Here is an 18,156-nt window from a genome sequence, read left to right on the forward strand (position 1 = left end):
CTGTGGCTCAACCTAGGCTAAACATGTTATTGTGACTCTTGGGGCAAGTCCGACGGAGGCCGGAGGGAGACCTACAGACACTGGATGAAGCCCAGGGAACGAATCATCTCCATTCTTGAAGCATACTGACATGATCATTGCGGTTAAGTGTCGAGCATGCAATTGCGATACCCTGGGTGACTGCTGCGGGCAGCCGAAGAGACGCACCCTTCATTTCATCAGACAATTCACGTGATCACAGTCGGGAGCCTGGATAACACATCCATCAACGGATGTGGGGATATCCTTTATAACAACTTGGCGTCTGTACTGCATGCAGACTGGCACCAGCGTATAAACTGTACCAGATCGTCACCAAGGTCGAGCGTCTGGCAACAGGCCGTTTTTTACCTATGCTTGGCTCGGCGCTGATTCAGGTAGCTTTCTAGGAACTGGTACACAATTTTGAAGTTGATCTGCTGGAAGTAGCGCTGTGTGTCTGGGTCGGAAAGGACCATTTCGTCGAACCTGCTATTGTCAGAACAACCTGGCCTGATGTTTACCACGACAGTCTGCCAGTGGTGGGGAAGCGTACCAACGCCAACAGGCCTCGATATGCCTCGATATGGCCTACCAGGTGCAACACCAATTCAAAGTACTCTTTCTGATTCAACGGTTCGATACCCATTGTGTTGGTGCCTCGTCGTTAGTACCAGGCGGGTAATGCCGTGACCTCGAGAGGGCCGTGAGGACGAGGCGGCCCTTTTGTCTCGCAAGCTTGCCACCGACACATTCATAGCCGAGCCCGGAGCCTTTAAGTCGGTGTACCTCGGGGGATTCGGCCAAGAGGTCTTCCGGCTCAGTGGCATCAACAAGCGGGCGCCGCCCACTCTCAGCGACGTGGACAGCGAAGACGTCAAGTTGATGTCGACCACATCCAGCGCCCCGGAGGTCGTGTCCCATTGCCAGCACTCCCACTCGCCTGGGCCAGGTGCATTTTCTGCTCTGACGATGGAGGCCATGCTCGACCAAAGGTCCATGGCGATAATGCATCCCGTGGAAGCCTTGCGAAAAATCATCTGGATGTCCCTGGCCGACTCGCTTCGACTTCTGCGTCGTTTACCCTTGCCCCCTATCCTGGCTCAGACCTTCCTCGGCTCAGAAGAGCCCACGCACGTATTCGTGCTCAGATATCTTCACAATGACTCAATATAGTACGCCAAAACGCCATCCAAGAAGGTAGCAAGCCGGGTCAGTTAGCCCCGATCGCGTAAGTCGGGGATGGAATACAGTGTTAGAGCGACAGCACACTAATCCATTTAAGGCAGGTGTGCATTTTTACGCCTGCTCTATAGCTCTCACCCATCTCACTTCTCTTACCGGTGTTATCTGCCTCTTTCTAAATTGAAGGCAGTACTGCTTATACATACAGGTAAAACCGTCCGCTGGCGCGCCCGTCAAAAGAGCCTGGAGGAACTCGGCAGGTGGAGGCAGATGGGCGACAAGTGGTATAAGTATCAGTCGATGCCAATAGGCAGGTTAAATAACCCCCAGCCCCGAATTTACCGCAGTGGCTGTATCACCCTCTGGTTTTAGTGCTAAAGACAACGGATAGGGTTACCAGTATAGTAGTTTCTTCTTTCCCGCCATCGTTCTCTTCGTCCTGCTGGGCGTGGAAGACGTGGAAGACTCAGGGGAGGCCGGTCTCAGCCTCTTCCGGGCGGGGCTATCGGAAGGCGAGGTGAGTTGGTTGCTAACGAGGTCGTCCACATCCGCTTTGTCGTCATCTAGTACACCGAGGTCAGCTAAAGCCAATGGGGAACCATATCACGGGCGGTATACAGATAACATGATAAGTGCGTCGTCTTCAGGTTCTATTACTACAGTCTATCTGGGAGTCGTAACTAATATGACAAGGATGTAGCTCAAGTAGCTACAGTTCTTGCTTAGGCAGGAGACTATCAGATATACCAAATCAGAGGCTCGGTACAGGGTTTCGGGAAAATCCGCAGGAAGGTTTGCGTAGGGGTCTTGTCTCAACATTCGGCTCGGTGATCCAGCGCCGTGACATTGCCCGATTTAAACAACATCATTAATGACCGTTGCACCATTGCCACTCTCGGCACTCTTAGCATGGTTGACCGCATGTCTCACAGCTGCACGTTCCAGTGCATCTAACAGTGTATTAGTTTCAAGCCGATGAAAATAGTACATTACAGAAACAGTATCAGATGCTTACCGATGTCAACAGGAAGAGCAATTTGCCCAGCCTCATGAAGTGCCATAAGAACATCCTTGATCCAGATACGACATGTGAATGCTTCCCCTGTTCGCCGAGAAGGGCTCCCATCTGCCGGAATGGTCTTCATTACATTTGTCGCTTCTGAATGGCTCTTAAGCGCACCCACTCGTACCAAAACGATTAACGTCATAGAATTCTCAGGTCTTCCTGCTCTCACTTCGTACGACCAGGGACCGGCGCGATTGCTTGCATGATGGAGAACAGGCGTTTGATTGGGAACGGTAAGGATCAGGCCCCAATGCTGCATCTAATCAGTTACTGTCCAATAAAGACTAGTTAAGCGACTTTAAGATAACCTACATATTCTATAACGTATTACTGAGCTTAGATTAAAATGGTGAACTGTAATTAGCCTATATTCCTAGTTAAAGTAAGCGTGATAATCGTTATATAGTATTTTAATTTAAATTAATAATAAAGGAAGGATAAAGAAATATCTCTTTTATTAATTAGTTAATAGGGTAAAGTGTGTTAGTGGTAGGCTTTAATATTCCTTTATTTTAAAAAAATAACGTTGTTTATAATGTTAATTAAATACTTATATAATTATAATTTATAATTATTTTATTTTATAATTCTGCTTTTTTATATAAATTATATTTAAAATTAAGTGTTATTATTAAATGTATTTTTTATTTTTTTATTTTATTAGATATCGTTATTTTTATTTTTTAATATTATTTTAAAAAAAATTTTTACCTTATTTAATTTTTTTATTTTAAATAATTTATATAAGTTTATAAATTTTTTAAAGATTTTTTTAATATTATAATTATTAAAAAAAAAAATCGTTTATTTTAAATTTAATTATATTAATAATTTTAAATTTAAATTTTAAAGTTATAATTAGGAATATTTTTAATACGATTAATAATGATTTTATTAATAGATTTAAATGAATATTAAATTTAATATTATTAATATATAGGTAAAAAAAGATACGAATAATTGTTTTAAGATTATTTATTATTATTTAATTATTATTAAATTTATATATAATTATAATATTATAAAATTTATTAAAAAAGAGGATTATTTTAATAAAGGGATAAACGTTTTTAATAATAACTTCGATATTAATAATAATAATTATTTAATCTTTATTAATTTTTATATTATATTTAATAATTTTATTAAAGTACTTTTTAATATACTTTTTTTTAATAGTTTATTAAATATTAATAAATATCGTTAAATCTTTATTTATTATTATTTCTTAAACTTTTATTATAATATAAATTAAAAGTTTTATTATTATATTATATTAATTAAATTTAAAATAATTATTAATAATTTTATATTCGTTTATATTTTAGGAAATATGTTTAATAAATTATATATTAATAAAAAAATTACGATATAAATTATATTTTATTGCGATCTAATTTTTAATAAAGTTTAACGCCGTTTTTTATTTTATTTAATATAGTATTAACGTATTCGAAGAAACGATTAAAGGTAAATTATATTATTATAAAAATCTAGGAAAATATAAGTTAAAATTAATATTGTTTATAATATTATTTAGCGTTAATAAAGAAATAGAAGGGATTATTTTCTAATTATTCTTTAAATATAACGTTAATTTTTTTAATTTTATTTTTTATTTTTTAACGATTTTTATAAGCTTTTTATTTTTTTATATTTAAATATATCGCGGTAAAAATAGTATATTTATAAATCGAAATATCGTAATTCAAGATTTAAGCTATTTTCGAAATAATTACTTTATTTATATAACCTATTAATTAATAAAGAATTATTTTAATATATTTAAATATAATATTTTTAAAAATAATAATAAGAGCGGGAGGTTTTTCTTTAATTTTAAATTTAATATATATTAACTTAGGAATAAATAAGTTAAAAAAAACGCGGCGATAATATTCGTAATTATAATATAAGGTATTATAGTAAATCGAATAAAAAAGTTAAATATTATAAAAATTTTATATTTCTTATTATAATAATAGTTATAAAAATCGAATTATTTAAAATTTATTAATATATTATATATTTCAACGTATTTCTATTAATTAATAACGATATTTATTATAAAGTTATTAATACTATAATTTTTAATAAAGACAGCTAAAAAGTTATAAATTATAATAATAGTTATATATATATAAAAATAAGCTACGTTTATACGGTTATATTCGCTAATAAAACCTAATTTTTTCAATTATACCTAATTAATAATAACGATATTTCTTTTATTACTTTATATTCTATTAACGGTTTAAATTTTAATTTTATTAACTTATTAAAAGGTTTTATTAATTCGTTAAAGTTTTATATAAATTAATTCTATTTATTCCACGTAAAAAATAATAATAAGGATAAAAGTTTATTTCTTTTCCTTTTTAATTATTAATAATTTAATAAAAATACCTTAAAAATATAAATAAATAATAAATTTAATAATATATTATATATATATATAATTAATAAAACTTTTCTTTATTAAAATTCTTTAGGATTTAAAAAAGTTTATATTAATTATAATATTAAATATAAATCGATTTAAGAAACCGTTAATAATTTTACGGAATTTATTTATATATTTAACGTATTTCGGGGATAATTTATATTTAATTATAATACTTTTATAGAATATATTAAAATAAAATTCGGAAGTTCGTTTTTTTATTTATTAATTATATTATAAATAAATAATATCGATTTTAACTTATTCTTATCGTAAAAAAAAAGAAATTAATAATTATTTAATAAATATTAAATAAAAATAAATATTAAATTTCTAATTATAATTTATTTTAAATAATAAAATTAATAAACTTAATTATTCGTAATTATTAATAAAAAAACGAAAAGGAATATTTAAAAAAGTAGAAAAAATTATTAATATATTAAATTTAATTATATAAAAAATTTTATTAATAAAAACATAAGAAATAATAATATTAATATTAATATATTTAAATATTTAATAAAAGGCGACGAGGGTAATAATAAAGTAATTTATTTAATTAATAGCGATAGTTTTTAAAGTTATAATTAATTTTAAAATACGTTTTATATCGTTTTTTAAAAACGTTATAAAATTACGTTTATAAATATCTATAAACTATATTAAATTTCGTACTTTATTAAAAACGTTAAGATTATCTTTTTTAATATTTATAATAAAAAAATAAATATAATAAATAATATTATAATCCTTATTACGAAAAATACGTTTCGATTTTTTCGCGATTAATTAAATTATATTATATATAATATATTTTATTATAATAAAATTAATATTAGTTTTTTTAAAATCGTCGAATTTAAAAAATTTATTAATTATTAAATTTTTTATATTAAAACGTTTTATATTTATAAAAATAAAATATATAATTATTATATTATTTTTATTATTAATTTCTTTATCGGTTTTAATAACTTTTAAAAAGAAAATTATTAATTAATTATATATATTTATTATAATAATTACGGTACTTTTTTAATATATAAATTAGATAATAATTTTTTTTTAATAAATTTAAAATTAATTAAATTATTTATTATATTTATAATTTAAATTTATATAATAATATTTTTAAATTTATCGAATTATAATTAAAAAATTTCTAATATAAAATTATTTTAATTTTATAAAAAAGCGATAATAAAGGAATTTTAATCCTAAAAAAAGGTAATTTTAAAATTGTTTTAATTTTAAAAAAAGGTAGTTTTAAAATTTCTTTAATTTTAAAAAAAGATAATATCGGAATTTCTTTAATTTTAAAAGGCGATAGTATTAAAAATTCCTTAATTTTAAAAAAAGGTAATGCCGGAATTTCCTTAATTTTAAAAAAAAAATAGTATTAAAAGTTTTAATAATTATTATATTTTTAATAAAGGGTATTAAATTATTATTTAATTTAAACTTATTTTTTAAACCTTTTATATTATAATTTAAAATATCTTTATAAATTATTTTAGGGATAATTAATATATTTAATATAAATTTTATTTATTTCTTATTATATTTAATTATAATATTAATTTTTTTTTAATAGGTTAGTTTATAAAATCGCTAGGTTTTTTAATAATATAAGTTAAGTTAATTATATTAATAGATTAACTTTATATTAAAATAACCTATTTTAAAATCGTTTTTATTTTTTTAAATTCGGAATAATTAAAAATAATTATAATATTATAAGGATAAAAATTAAAGAAAAAAATTTATTTTTAATAATTATTAAAAAAGTTATAAATTTTTAATAAACGATCGGAATACTCGCGGTTAATTTAAGGAATATTTATAATAATATCCTTTTTAATAATATTTTTCTTTTTTTTAACTATTTTTAATTATTTATAATAATTATTTAAATTTAATATTTAAGAAACGCCTTTTTTTTTATTAGATTCGATTTTAAGCGTAGGTTATAAGAAAGGATTTATAATTATTTATTTTTAAGCTTTTTTTTATTATTAATTATTTTATTAAAAATAGCGAATTTATATTTTTTAAATTTTTTATTAAAAAAACAATTATAAAAATAAATAAAAGCGGAATAAAAGTCGGCGAGGTTTTTTTTATTTTAATATTCACTAAATTTAATTATTTAGTAAAAAAAATTAACGTAATTAAAGTTATTAATTATATTTAAGGTTATATTAACGATATTTTTAATTTAAATTATAATTATTTTATTATAATAATCGTAATAAATTTTAAATTTAAAAGTTTTTTCGTAAATTATTTTTTAAATAAGTTTATTTTTTATTTTTAAATTATTTTTTAAATTTATTAAAAGTTAAATAATATTAATAAATAATATTTTATTTATAAATAAAAATTATTTCTAATAAAGGTTAAAAACGAAATATTAATAAGAAAAATAATTAAATAATTTAAGGGGAACGATAATATAATAAGTTTATATTATAGGATAATTTTTACGTTTTTCTTTTAATTATTAAAAATTATTAAAATATTTTTTAATTTATAAATCGATCTTAGTTTTATACTTTTTAAGATTTTTATATTCTTTTTTTTTTATTTAAGGGGTAAAAAAAGTAATATTTTTATTAAAATAACGCTCGCGAATTTTTTATTTTTTTTTATATTTAAATTAAAATAAAGTAGATTTTTAATTTCTTTTTAAAATAGGTGATTTTTTAAATAAGCTTAATATATTAAATATTACCTTTTTAATTAAAATTTAAAAATAAATTATATTAATTAATTCGCTTTTTCCTTATTAATAATTTTTTAAGTAAATAATATTTATATTTTATATATTAAATAAAGAATTAAACCGAAATTCTTATTTATTTTAAAAAGGGATTTAATATTTAAAAGCTTAAAGTTTAAAATAAAATTAATAGGATAATTACCGGAAGTTATATATAATAAGGTAATATAAATATTATTAAAAAGGCGGGTTTTAAGGAATTTTATTTAAGCTTTTTCGTAAATAAAGTTATTGTATACGCTGTAAAAAAATCGGATTATATATTTAATTATATTTTTAAATACGATTTTATTATTTTTTTATTTTTAAAAATTAAGTTTAATTACGTTTATTATTTAGTTTATATTAATAAATTTTTATATTATAAGAATTTTAATTAATATTTTTTTATAGGTATTTTATTAAACGTAAAAAATAATTTCTTTAAATTATTAAAATATTTAAAAGTATTAATCATTAAAGTTTAAGAAAAAATATATAAAAATAAGAAACTTTTTTTTAATAAATTTAATATTAATTATTTTAATTTTTTTATAAATTTTTATTAAATTAATTTTTTTTATTATTTTTATTTATTTATAAAATATAAAATAGTAAATATTAATTAATATAATAGTTATAAATATTTAATAAATTAAAATTTTAATAAGGTTTATTATATTTTAAGCTTTTTAAAGAAAAAAAAAATTTAAATCTTTATATCTTTATATTATAATAAAAGGTTCTTTATTTCTAAAAAGTATTTATTTTATAACGTTAAAATATATTTTTATATAATAAGTATTAAATTTTATAATAACGAATATATATTCCTTATTATTCTGATTAACTTTAATAAAATAATAGATTTTTATTTTTAAATAATTTATATAAATATTAAAAAATTATAAAATAAAATAAAAATTAATAATATTAAAATTATTTATAAAAGTAAAATAATTAATATTATAAAGAAAGGGGGTAAAATTATTAGTTAAAATTATAATATTATTATTTATATTATATTTTTATAGAAATAAAATTAAAGGGAAATTTAATAATATATTAATAATAAATTTATTATTATAGATATTTATTTATTTAATTATAAAGTATACTTTTTTAGTTTTTTTTTTATTTTATTAATAATTATTTTTATATAAATATATTTATTATTAATATTAAATTATTTAATATTAAATTTAAGGCGGTTAAATAAGGTGGGCTTATTATTATCTTATTAAGTAATAGGATCGAAATTAATTAAAGGAAAAGTATTTATAAATATAATATTCTATTTTTCGTTTTAACGAGTAAGGGAATTAAAAGTAAATAAAAAAAGAGTATTTATAAATATAATGTTTTATTCTTTATTTTAATAAATAAAGGAATTAAAGGTAGGTAAAAAAGGAGTATTTATAAATATAACGTTTTATCCTTCGTTTTAATAAATAAAGGAATTAAAGGTAAGTAAAAAAAAAAATATTCGTAAATATAACGTTTTATTTTTTATTTTAACGAGTAAAGGAGTTAAAGATAAATAAAAAAGGAATATTTATAGATATAATATTTTATCCTTTAAGTTATTAAAATTAAGAAAGTTTTTAAAAATATTCCTTAATTATATTTTATTTATTAAATTCTTATTTATTAATATTTTTATTATCGGAACTTAAATTAAAATAAAAATTAATAAATAATTTCTTTTTTTTAAAATTTTTAATAATTAAGGTTTATTTATTAAAATTTTTATTATTAAAAGCCTTTTTAATAGAACTTTATTTAAAAATATTTAAAAACTTTTCTTTATATTTATTTTTTTCTAAAATAAAATATAGAATATTAATATTATTAAATAATTCGGTAATTATTCTTTTAATATTAAAATTAAGTCGATATATAATTATAATTAAGTTTCGTTTATTTTCGTTAAAATAAAAAAAGCGGGGAATACCTTATAGGTTAATTTTATAATTATTTAATTACGATAATATATTTAATATATATATAAAAAAAAAAATTTAATAGTTTATATATAAAATGTAATAAAAAAAATAGGAAGGGAATTTTTTTAATTAATAATAATAAATATTAATACGGAAAATTTAGGAAAAGAGAAGGATAAAAGTGTTTTTTATATAAAATAATATGTATTTAATAGAGAAATAAAAGGATATAAAATATAGGTAATTTTTTAAATAATAAAAAAAAATTATAAATAATAATAAAAATAGTTATAAGGAAAATAAATATAAAGTGTTTATATTTAAAAATAAAGGTAATTTATAAAAAGTAATTAAAATATTAAGTAATAATAAATGGAATTTTAGTTTTATACCTTACTTTAAAATAAATAAAAATAATATATAAGAAGGGTAATTAATTTTAAATTATAATTTAAATAAAGTAAAAGATATAAATAATGCTTTTAAAGATATAGAAAATAATAGAATAATACTTTAATATCCTATTACGTTATTTTAATATAATAAATAATTATTATATTTTAATTATAAAGAATTATTTAATAAATTAAGTCCTTATTAAATATAATTTTAAAGTATTTCTTATAATATATATAATTATAAAATAGAAAAAATAAGCTTAGGTATATACCGTATTTATAATATATTACGTTCCTTATAATATTTTTTTAATAATTATAAAATGTTTTTTTATAATTTTAAAGTTAGTTTTTATATTATTTTATTATAGTTTAATTAATTAACTTTATAGTATTATTTTTTTTTTCTTATCGCTTTTATATTTTATATTAATATATTTATAAATCTTATCGATAATATATTTATTTATACCGTTTTATATTATTAAACCTAGTAATGGGAATAGCTGTTTAAATTTATTTATTTTAAAAAGTTTAAAATATTTAATTAAAATATTTTTATTCTATTTTAATTATATTAAAAGGTTGATATAATATTTAAAATTATTAAAATATTTAAAAACTTTAAAAGGGTTAATCCTTTTATATAATAATAGTATTTGATTATTTAAATAATATTTATAAAAATTGTTAATCTTTATAAGTTTTATAAATATTAAATCGTTTTTTTAAATAAACGAGGGTTTATAATATTTATTATTATAATATATCTTTATCTTTATTTATATTAATATTATAGTTTTAAATATTTCTTAATAAAATATTTATTATATTTTTATTTATAGTATTAATAAGTTTAAATTAATTAAGAGGAAAATTTTTAAAAATCATTTAAAAAGTATAAAATAGGGATATTATTTTATTATAATAAAAGTAAAAGAATTATAATAATATATAACGTATAATATAAAATTTTTTTAATTATTGAAATTTAATTAATTATTTATTATTACTTTTAATTTAAGTTTAATTATTTAGATAATTTTTTTTATTTAATTATTAATGGATTAATAGTACGTTGTTATTATTTTAATTTAGATATTAGTAGTTTTATATAAATAAGCTTAGAATTTTAAAATAAATTTAAGGTTTATATTTAATATAAATGCGTTTAAAAAGTTAATTATAATATATATTTTCTTAATATATTTTATTATTTATTATTTAATATTTTAATTTAAACGGTTAATTATTATAAATACGAATTTTATAAACTTATAAATTATTATTATAATTATATTATTTTTTAAGTTATTTATAAATAAGTTAATAATAAAATTTATATTAAAAACGAATAAAAGAGGTTAAAGGGAGACGATAAATTAGAAATTTTTAAAAGGAAGTTTATATATTAATTTAAAGAACTTATAATTTAAATATTATTTAGAATAATTATTAATATACCTTTTTATTTTCGGGAAATATATAATATATTTAAAGTAATTATAAATATATAAGTTATTAATATATATTTAATTATTATAGGTTATTTTAATAATTTATTTTTTTAATTTAATAAGGATAATTAAGCGATTTCGGTTATTTTTAATAAAGTATATTAAGTTAGTAATAGGATTTAAATAAAAAAAGTAAAAATAAAGTAAAGGTTTATTTATATTATTCTTTATTTTTTTTATTTATATAAATAATCGTTTATATATAGATTTAAATATTTTTTTTTTAATATTTAAATAATATTTAAAACTATTTCGTTTATTATTTATAACCGGAAAAAGGTTTATTTTTCGATATTATTTAATATAATTTTAATATTTATAAAGTTTTTTTTTTTATTTTTTTATAATTTTTATTTTTTTTATTTTTTTAAATAGAGGCGTTTCTTATATAAAAAAAGGAATTTCGGTTTTATTAGCCGGGGTAGGTTTATTTATAGGCGGTAAATTAATTTATTATTTAATAATTAAGGATTTTTTAAATTTTTAAATAACGGAATTATTTGTTATAATTTTAGTTTTTAATTAAATAACGATAAAATTATTAATAAAAGCGTTAATAGGAAATATTTATATAATAATTAATACCGGGATTTTTAAAATTTATATAGTATTTTTTTTTAACTATTTCTTTAAAAGTTTATTAAGATAATTAGGATAAAATGTTTATATTTTATAAAGTTTTTTTTAAAGTATAAATTATATCGATTTAATAAATATAACGAGTAAAAAATAATCGTTAATTTATTAAGCGGTATATTTTATAAAGCGTTTAAGATTTTATATTAAATATTTTAGCGATTATTTTATAATTAATTTTTATAACGATTTAGTTATAATTAAAATAATAAATAAGTTTTTTTAAAACTTAAATAAACCTTAAAATTTTTAATTTATAAATAAAATATTAATGTTTAATATTTAAATATAATTAAAATAAAAATAATATTAATTATATCTTATTATTTAGTTAAGTTTAATATAAAATAGCGTTTATACTTATTTACTTATTAAAGTTTATTTAAAGTATAAATAATAAAGAATAATTTAAAAAAGCGAAATTAATTATTATAAATAGTTTCGATTTTAAAATCTTTTATATTTTTTTAATATTTTATTATAATTTATAATAATTTTTATTAAGTTTATTTTTTACGGTTATTTATTTTAAAATAATATTTAAGGATAAGGTAAAGGGTATAAGTAGGAAAAAGAATTTACAAATATAAGTTTTATAGGTTAGATTTTTTAAAGGTATATTTTTAAATTTTAAGGATTTTAAGTTTTATAAAAGTATAGATATAATAGCGAAATTAAAAATAAAAAAGCGGTAATAACCTATTAATTTAAGTTTTAATTTTAATTTTATTAAATTTTTTAATATAATTAATTTTAATATAACCTTAATTTTTTTTTAAATATATTTAGTTTAAGCTTCAAAATATAATAACTTAATATTTTTAAACTTTATTATATAAAATGGTATTTATTTAAGGATATAATATAATTTAATTTTATTAAAATGGTAAAGTAAATATTTAAATGCGTTAGGTATTTTTCGATTATTTAAAAAAAAATAATAACGTTATTAATATATATTAAGACGAATTATTATAAATAATTTTTAAAAAAGAATTCTATTTTATATTAAAAGAAAGAAAATAATATTTTTAAACTTATTATATTTATTATAAATTATTTACATCCTTTATATAAAGTAATAAAAGCGGTTTTTTATTTATTTTTTATTTTTATTTCTTATTAAAAAAACTTTTTTATAATATTTATAATAATAAAAACTTTATATTTATATATAATATTTAAAATTTTATCTTATTTAAATAAAAAGTATTCGTTATTTTCTATTTTTATATTTATTCTTTTAAAATTAATTATTAAATAAAGTTTTTTATTTTTATATATTAAAAAGGCGGGTAAGGTTACAATTAACGGTTAATTTAAAGGAATATTTTTAACGATGCTTATTTTATAAAAGGTATTTAATATTTTATCTATTTTTATACGGTTCTTCTTAAATATTATATATAGGTATTAAATTAAATCGTTTATATTAATATTTAATTTAAAAGTTATAAGTATTTTAATATTATTATTAAAGTAATTAAAGTTTAATTAAAATAAATAGGCGTTTTTTTTAATAATATTTTTAATAGCTATTCGAATTTTTAGTTTTTAATAGTTTAATATATTCGTTTTAAATAAGTTAAATTATATAGTTTTATTAATAAAGTTTAAAAGGTAAAAAGGATATTTATAATTATATTTATTATTATTTTTAAAATTTTTAATTAAGATTTTATCGATAACTTTTTTAAAGGGAATAATAAAGTTTAATTTTAAATATATAATAAAATTATTAATTAAATGAGTTATTTCGATTTTATTTAAGTAGTTAACGATTTTCTTTTTATATATAGTAATAAGAGTTTTATTAAAATTTATAAAAGGAATATATTTAATTTAATTATTAATTATATTATTAATTAATAATATATATAAGAAATAAGCGGGGTTTAATTTAATTATAGGTTTAATAAGATAATTATAATATATAATAAATAATTTATAATATAAAATTAAGAAATTTATTTTATATTTAAATTAAATATAAAACGTTTTAATTATTTATATAATTATTTTTATTTATTAATTAAAGGATTTATATTTAATAAATTAAATATTAATTATTTAAATATATTAATTAGAATTAACGATATAGAAATAATTATTTTATATTAATTTATTTTATAAAATATATAATTTATTCTTTTTTAAAAAGTTTACGTTAAAAAATAAACCGTAAAATAATTTATTAATAATATATATTATTTTTTCGATTTTAAAAGGTTATTTATTTATATTAAAGAGTAGGATTAATAATTTATAACTTTTATATATATTAGGATCGAAGTTTATTTTATTAAATTAAAAAAGTTTTAATAATTTAATTAATTTAATTTCCGGAAATCTTTTTATAAATATAAAAAAAGTAATTAAAAAGGGGAGAGAATATATATTTAAATATATTTTAATAGGTTTATTAAAAATATATATTATTATATATAAATATAAAGCGGATTTTTATTTATAAGTTTAATTTTTTATAATTAAAAAATATATAAATTTTATATAAATATATTTAGAAATATATAAGTTATAATTTATTTATATTTTAATTTTATTAAAAATATTATTTATTAATTAAAAAAAAATTTTTTAATTTATTTTTTTATTTTTTCGATTTTTTTTTAATATAAAATAATATTTCCTTTACTTTATTTATAATAAAAATTAATTTAAAAATAATAATAAGAATTTTAAGGGAAATATATATCGATTTTATAAATAATTTATTCCTTTAAAATAATTATTTTAAACGTTTTCTTAATTAATAATATTTAATTTCGAATTATTATTATTTATATCTTTTTTTTAATTTATAATTTATTAAATTATTTAATAATATTAATTAAGATTTTAAGAATATTACCGTTATTTAAGTTTTTAATTAAAAGTTATTTATTAATAAGGTATATATTTATTATTTTAAAAGCTTTATTTTTTTTATTATTTTAATAATTATTTTTTTATTTTTAATTATTATTTTATTATTTTAAATAATTTTAATATTAATTTCGATTATTATTTTTTTTATTATATTATAATTTATTATTTTTTATAAAGTTTTTAATTTTAATTTAATCTATAATTTTATATTTTATTAATAACTTTTTATTATAAAATAATTTATTATTTATTTAAAATTTTAATAATTTAGCGATATTAAAGTTAAAGATTAAATAAAAATATTAATTATTAAAGTTATTAAATAGCAATTTAACTTTAAATTATTATAATTTTTAATTAAAATCTTTCTTTTATTTTTATTATATTTATTATTCTTTATAAATATTATACTTTTTTTTAATTATAACTTTTTTAAAAAATAAAAAAGTATTTATTATATTATATTAAAAGTAAATATTATATTTAAAAGTAAAATTAAAGTTTTTATAAATATAATATATTATAATATTTTTATTTATTTTTTTAACTTTATAATAAAAATAAATACGTTAATTAAAATACTTATAAAAATTAAGTTTATTTTTTTTTTCCGAAATTATAATATAATTAATTTATTTAAATAAATATAATTTTTTTATTTTTTTTTTAAATAATCGATTATAAAGTCTTTTTATACGTTAAAATTTTTATATAATTTCGATTTTTCGTATTAAATTAAAAAATTAAATTATTTAATTTTTTTTATTTTTAACTTTATTAAAATATTAATAGGAAAATGTTTTAAAATAATTTTTATTTTAATTATAAACTTAAAATAATCGAATTTAAAAATAAATTATAAAATAAATTTTTTTTTATTATATATAAATAATTTAGGTTTTAATTTTATAGTAAATCGTTTATATAAAGAATAAAATTTATTATTTAAATAATATTTCGATTATTTATACGTAAATATATTTTAACGAATATTTATATATTATAAACGATTAAAATATAAATTTTAAAAATAAAAAAGTTATTAATTATAAAATTATTTATAATTTTTTTAATTTATTTTTATTTAAATATAATTATTATATATTTTTAATTTAATATAATTAAATAGTTATTTTTTAATAAATAATAAACGTTTAATTAACGATTATTATAATATTATAAATTTAAAAGAAATTAAAAAAAGCGATTAATATTAAATTATAAATAATTTTTAATTTTATTCGTATTTATTTTATTAAAAATAACGGGAAGAGGAAATATAAAGTATATAATAAATATTTTAATTTAGATTTTATTTAATAATTTTTAATAGGGATTATATATTTAATTTTTTTATAAAATAAGTAATATATTTATTAAATTTTTTAAAAATTTAAATAATATTAAAAAGTTAAGTTAAAATTAATATAATAAATATATTTTTTATAATTTAATTATATATAAATAAGGTTTAATTTATTAAATTAAATAATTTTATATCTATTATAAAGGAAAGTTTTAAATATTTATTTAAATTAATTTCGTTTTTAAATTTAATTAAAATAATAATATTAAAAAATTAATTCGATTAAATATATGATAACTTCTTAGCTATTTCCCGTTTTATAAAGTTTTATTAAATAAAATTTTTTAATTATTTATTTTTATTTTTTTAAATTTTAAATTTTAATAATATATTTTTTTATTATAAATTTAAAATATAATGTATTTAATATTTATAGGCGTTTTAATTTATATTAAATTTAAGGTTAACTTTTTTTTTATTAGAAAAGTTAATTATATTTAATATAATATTTAATTATATTAATAAAAGAATAAGAAAAATTTTAAACAATTTTTTTCGAAATAATTTAATTAAAAGGATAAATTTAATTAATAAATAATAATAGGATAATTAAAAGTATTTAAAAAGAAATAATAATTTAATTGATATAAATAATTATAATTTTTAATAATTTTAAAAAGCGAATTCCGAATTTTATTTTTATACGAATTTTAAAAAAAAAAAGTATAAAATAATTTCTATTAAATTATTTTAAAGTTATAATTTTTTAAGGAGTAAAGGGGGGTTTTATAAGGATTTTTTTTTATAATTTCGAGGAAATTTTATTAAGAAAAAAGTTTAAGTTATATTTATTTTTATTTTTATATTATTAATAAAATAAAATAAGATTTTATATTTAATTTTTAATATATATAAATTTTATAAATAAGTTTTTTTAAGGTTTATTAAATTATAAGTTATAATTAAGAAATTATAATAGCTTTTTTAAAATAGGTAAGAATTATTATTTAATTTATTTTTTTATTATTTAAGGTTAAATTAATTTATTCGTTAAGGTTTATTTTGCGAATTTATCGGTTTTAACGGATTCCGTAGACGTTAAATTTTAAAATCCGTTCGATTTTAATAGAGGTATTAAGATGGAATTTTTTTTTATTTTAATAAAATTTTTTTAAATGTTTTATTATTATATCGATTTTTTTTTTTAAGTATAAAGTTTTAATAATAAAGTAACTTTAAATTATTAAGCGATTAAGGAAAGGTAAATTAAAATAAATAATAATTATTAATTTATTAGTAGGAGGGTAATTTTATATTAATATAAAGGCTTATAATTATATAGGGTTATAAAATGAGTTTATTAAAATTATAACCTGTTTTAAATAAGCGTTAATATTCCCGGTTTTTTATTAATTTATTTAATAAATTTAATATTTTTTATTAAAAGTAATTAAATTTAAATAATTAAAATAATTTATAATTTCGAAATATTATTATGTAATATATTATTAAGTTTAAATTAGAATAATAAGTTATAATTAATTTATATTTTTAATTAAAGTAAATATAACGATCGTTATATAATATTTTAATTTAAATTAATAATAAAGGAAAGACGAAGAAGTATTTCCCTTATTAGTTAATTAATAAGGTAAAGTGCGTTAATGGTGGGCCTTAATATATTCTCTTTTTTTTAAGACGACTGTTTAAGCTGATATAGATAGAGTCTGGCAGGAGGCTTTCGACAAGAGGTATGTTAAAAATTCTTAAGAGTTATATATAAAAAGGGGGAATGAATAAGATAATGAACTCTGGCGTAGCAAGGAATAAAATGTTAGAAACGTTAATATATCAAGTCCTTATTGGAATCATTATAGGATAAGAAGTCCTTTATATATATTCCATTAAACTGTTCGAACCAGGCCAGGCCACACAACCATGCCTAGTAACATTGTTGATCAAGTATGATCTACGCTCTACGAGGCGCG

At 17.0% G+C, this 18,156-nt stretch overlaps 2 protein-coding genes across 2 annotated transcripts; one reads left to right on the plus strand and one right to left on the minus strand.

The window, feature by feature from the left end:
* Positions 1 to 604: 604 nt before the first annotated feature.
* PG985_000605 (uncharacterized protein) lies at positions 605 to 1,883 on the plus strand (the record flags this gene model as incomplete). Its single annotated transcript, XM_066820374.1, has 4 exons — positions 605 to 634; positions 721 to 1,155; positions 1,595 to 1,720; positions 1,866 to 1,883. 4 exons carry the CDS (start codon positions 605 to 607, stop codon positions 1,881 to 1,883), a joined length of 609 nt encoding a protein of 202 aa, XP_066691253.1.
* Positions 1,884 to 2,058: 175 nt separating this feature from the next.
* PG985_000606 (uncharacterized protein) lies at positions 2,059 to 2,528 on the minus strand (the record flags this gene model as incomplete). Its single annotated transcript, XM_066820375.1, has 2 exons — positions 2,059 to 2,153; positions 2,219 to 2,528. The coding sequence occupies 2 exons, from the start codon at positions 2,526 to 2,528 to the stop codon at positions 2,059 to 2,061; spliced, it is 405 nt and encodes a 134-aa protein (XP_066691254.1).
* Positions 2,529 to 18,156: the final 15,628 nt, after the last annotated feature.

This window comes from Apiospora marii, assembly GCF_038362585.1.
Source record: "Apiospora marii strain CBS 49790 chromosome Unknown utg000001l_segment0_segment0, whole genome shotgun sequence".
Classification (NCBI taxonomy): Eukaryota; Fungi; Ascomycota; class Sordariomycetes; order Amphisphaeriales; family Apiosporaceae; genus Apiospora; species Apiospora marii.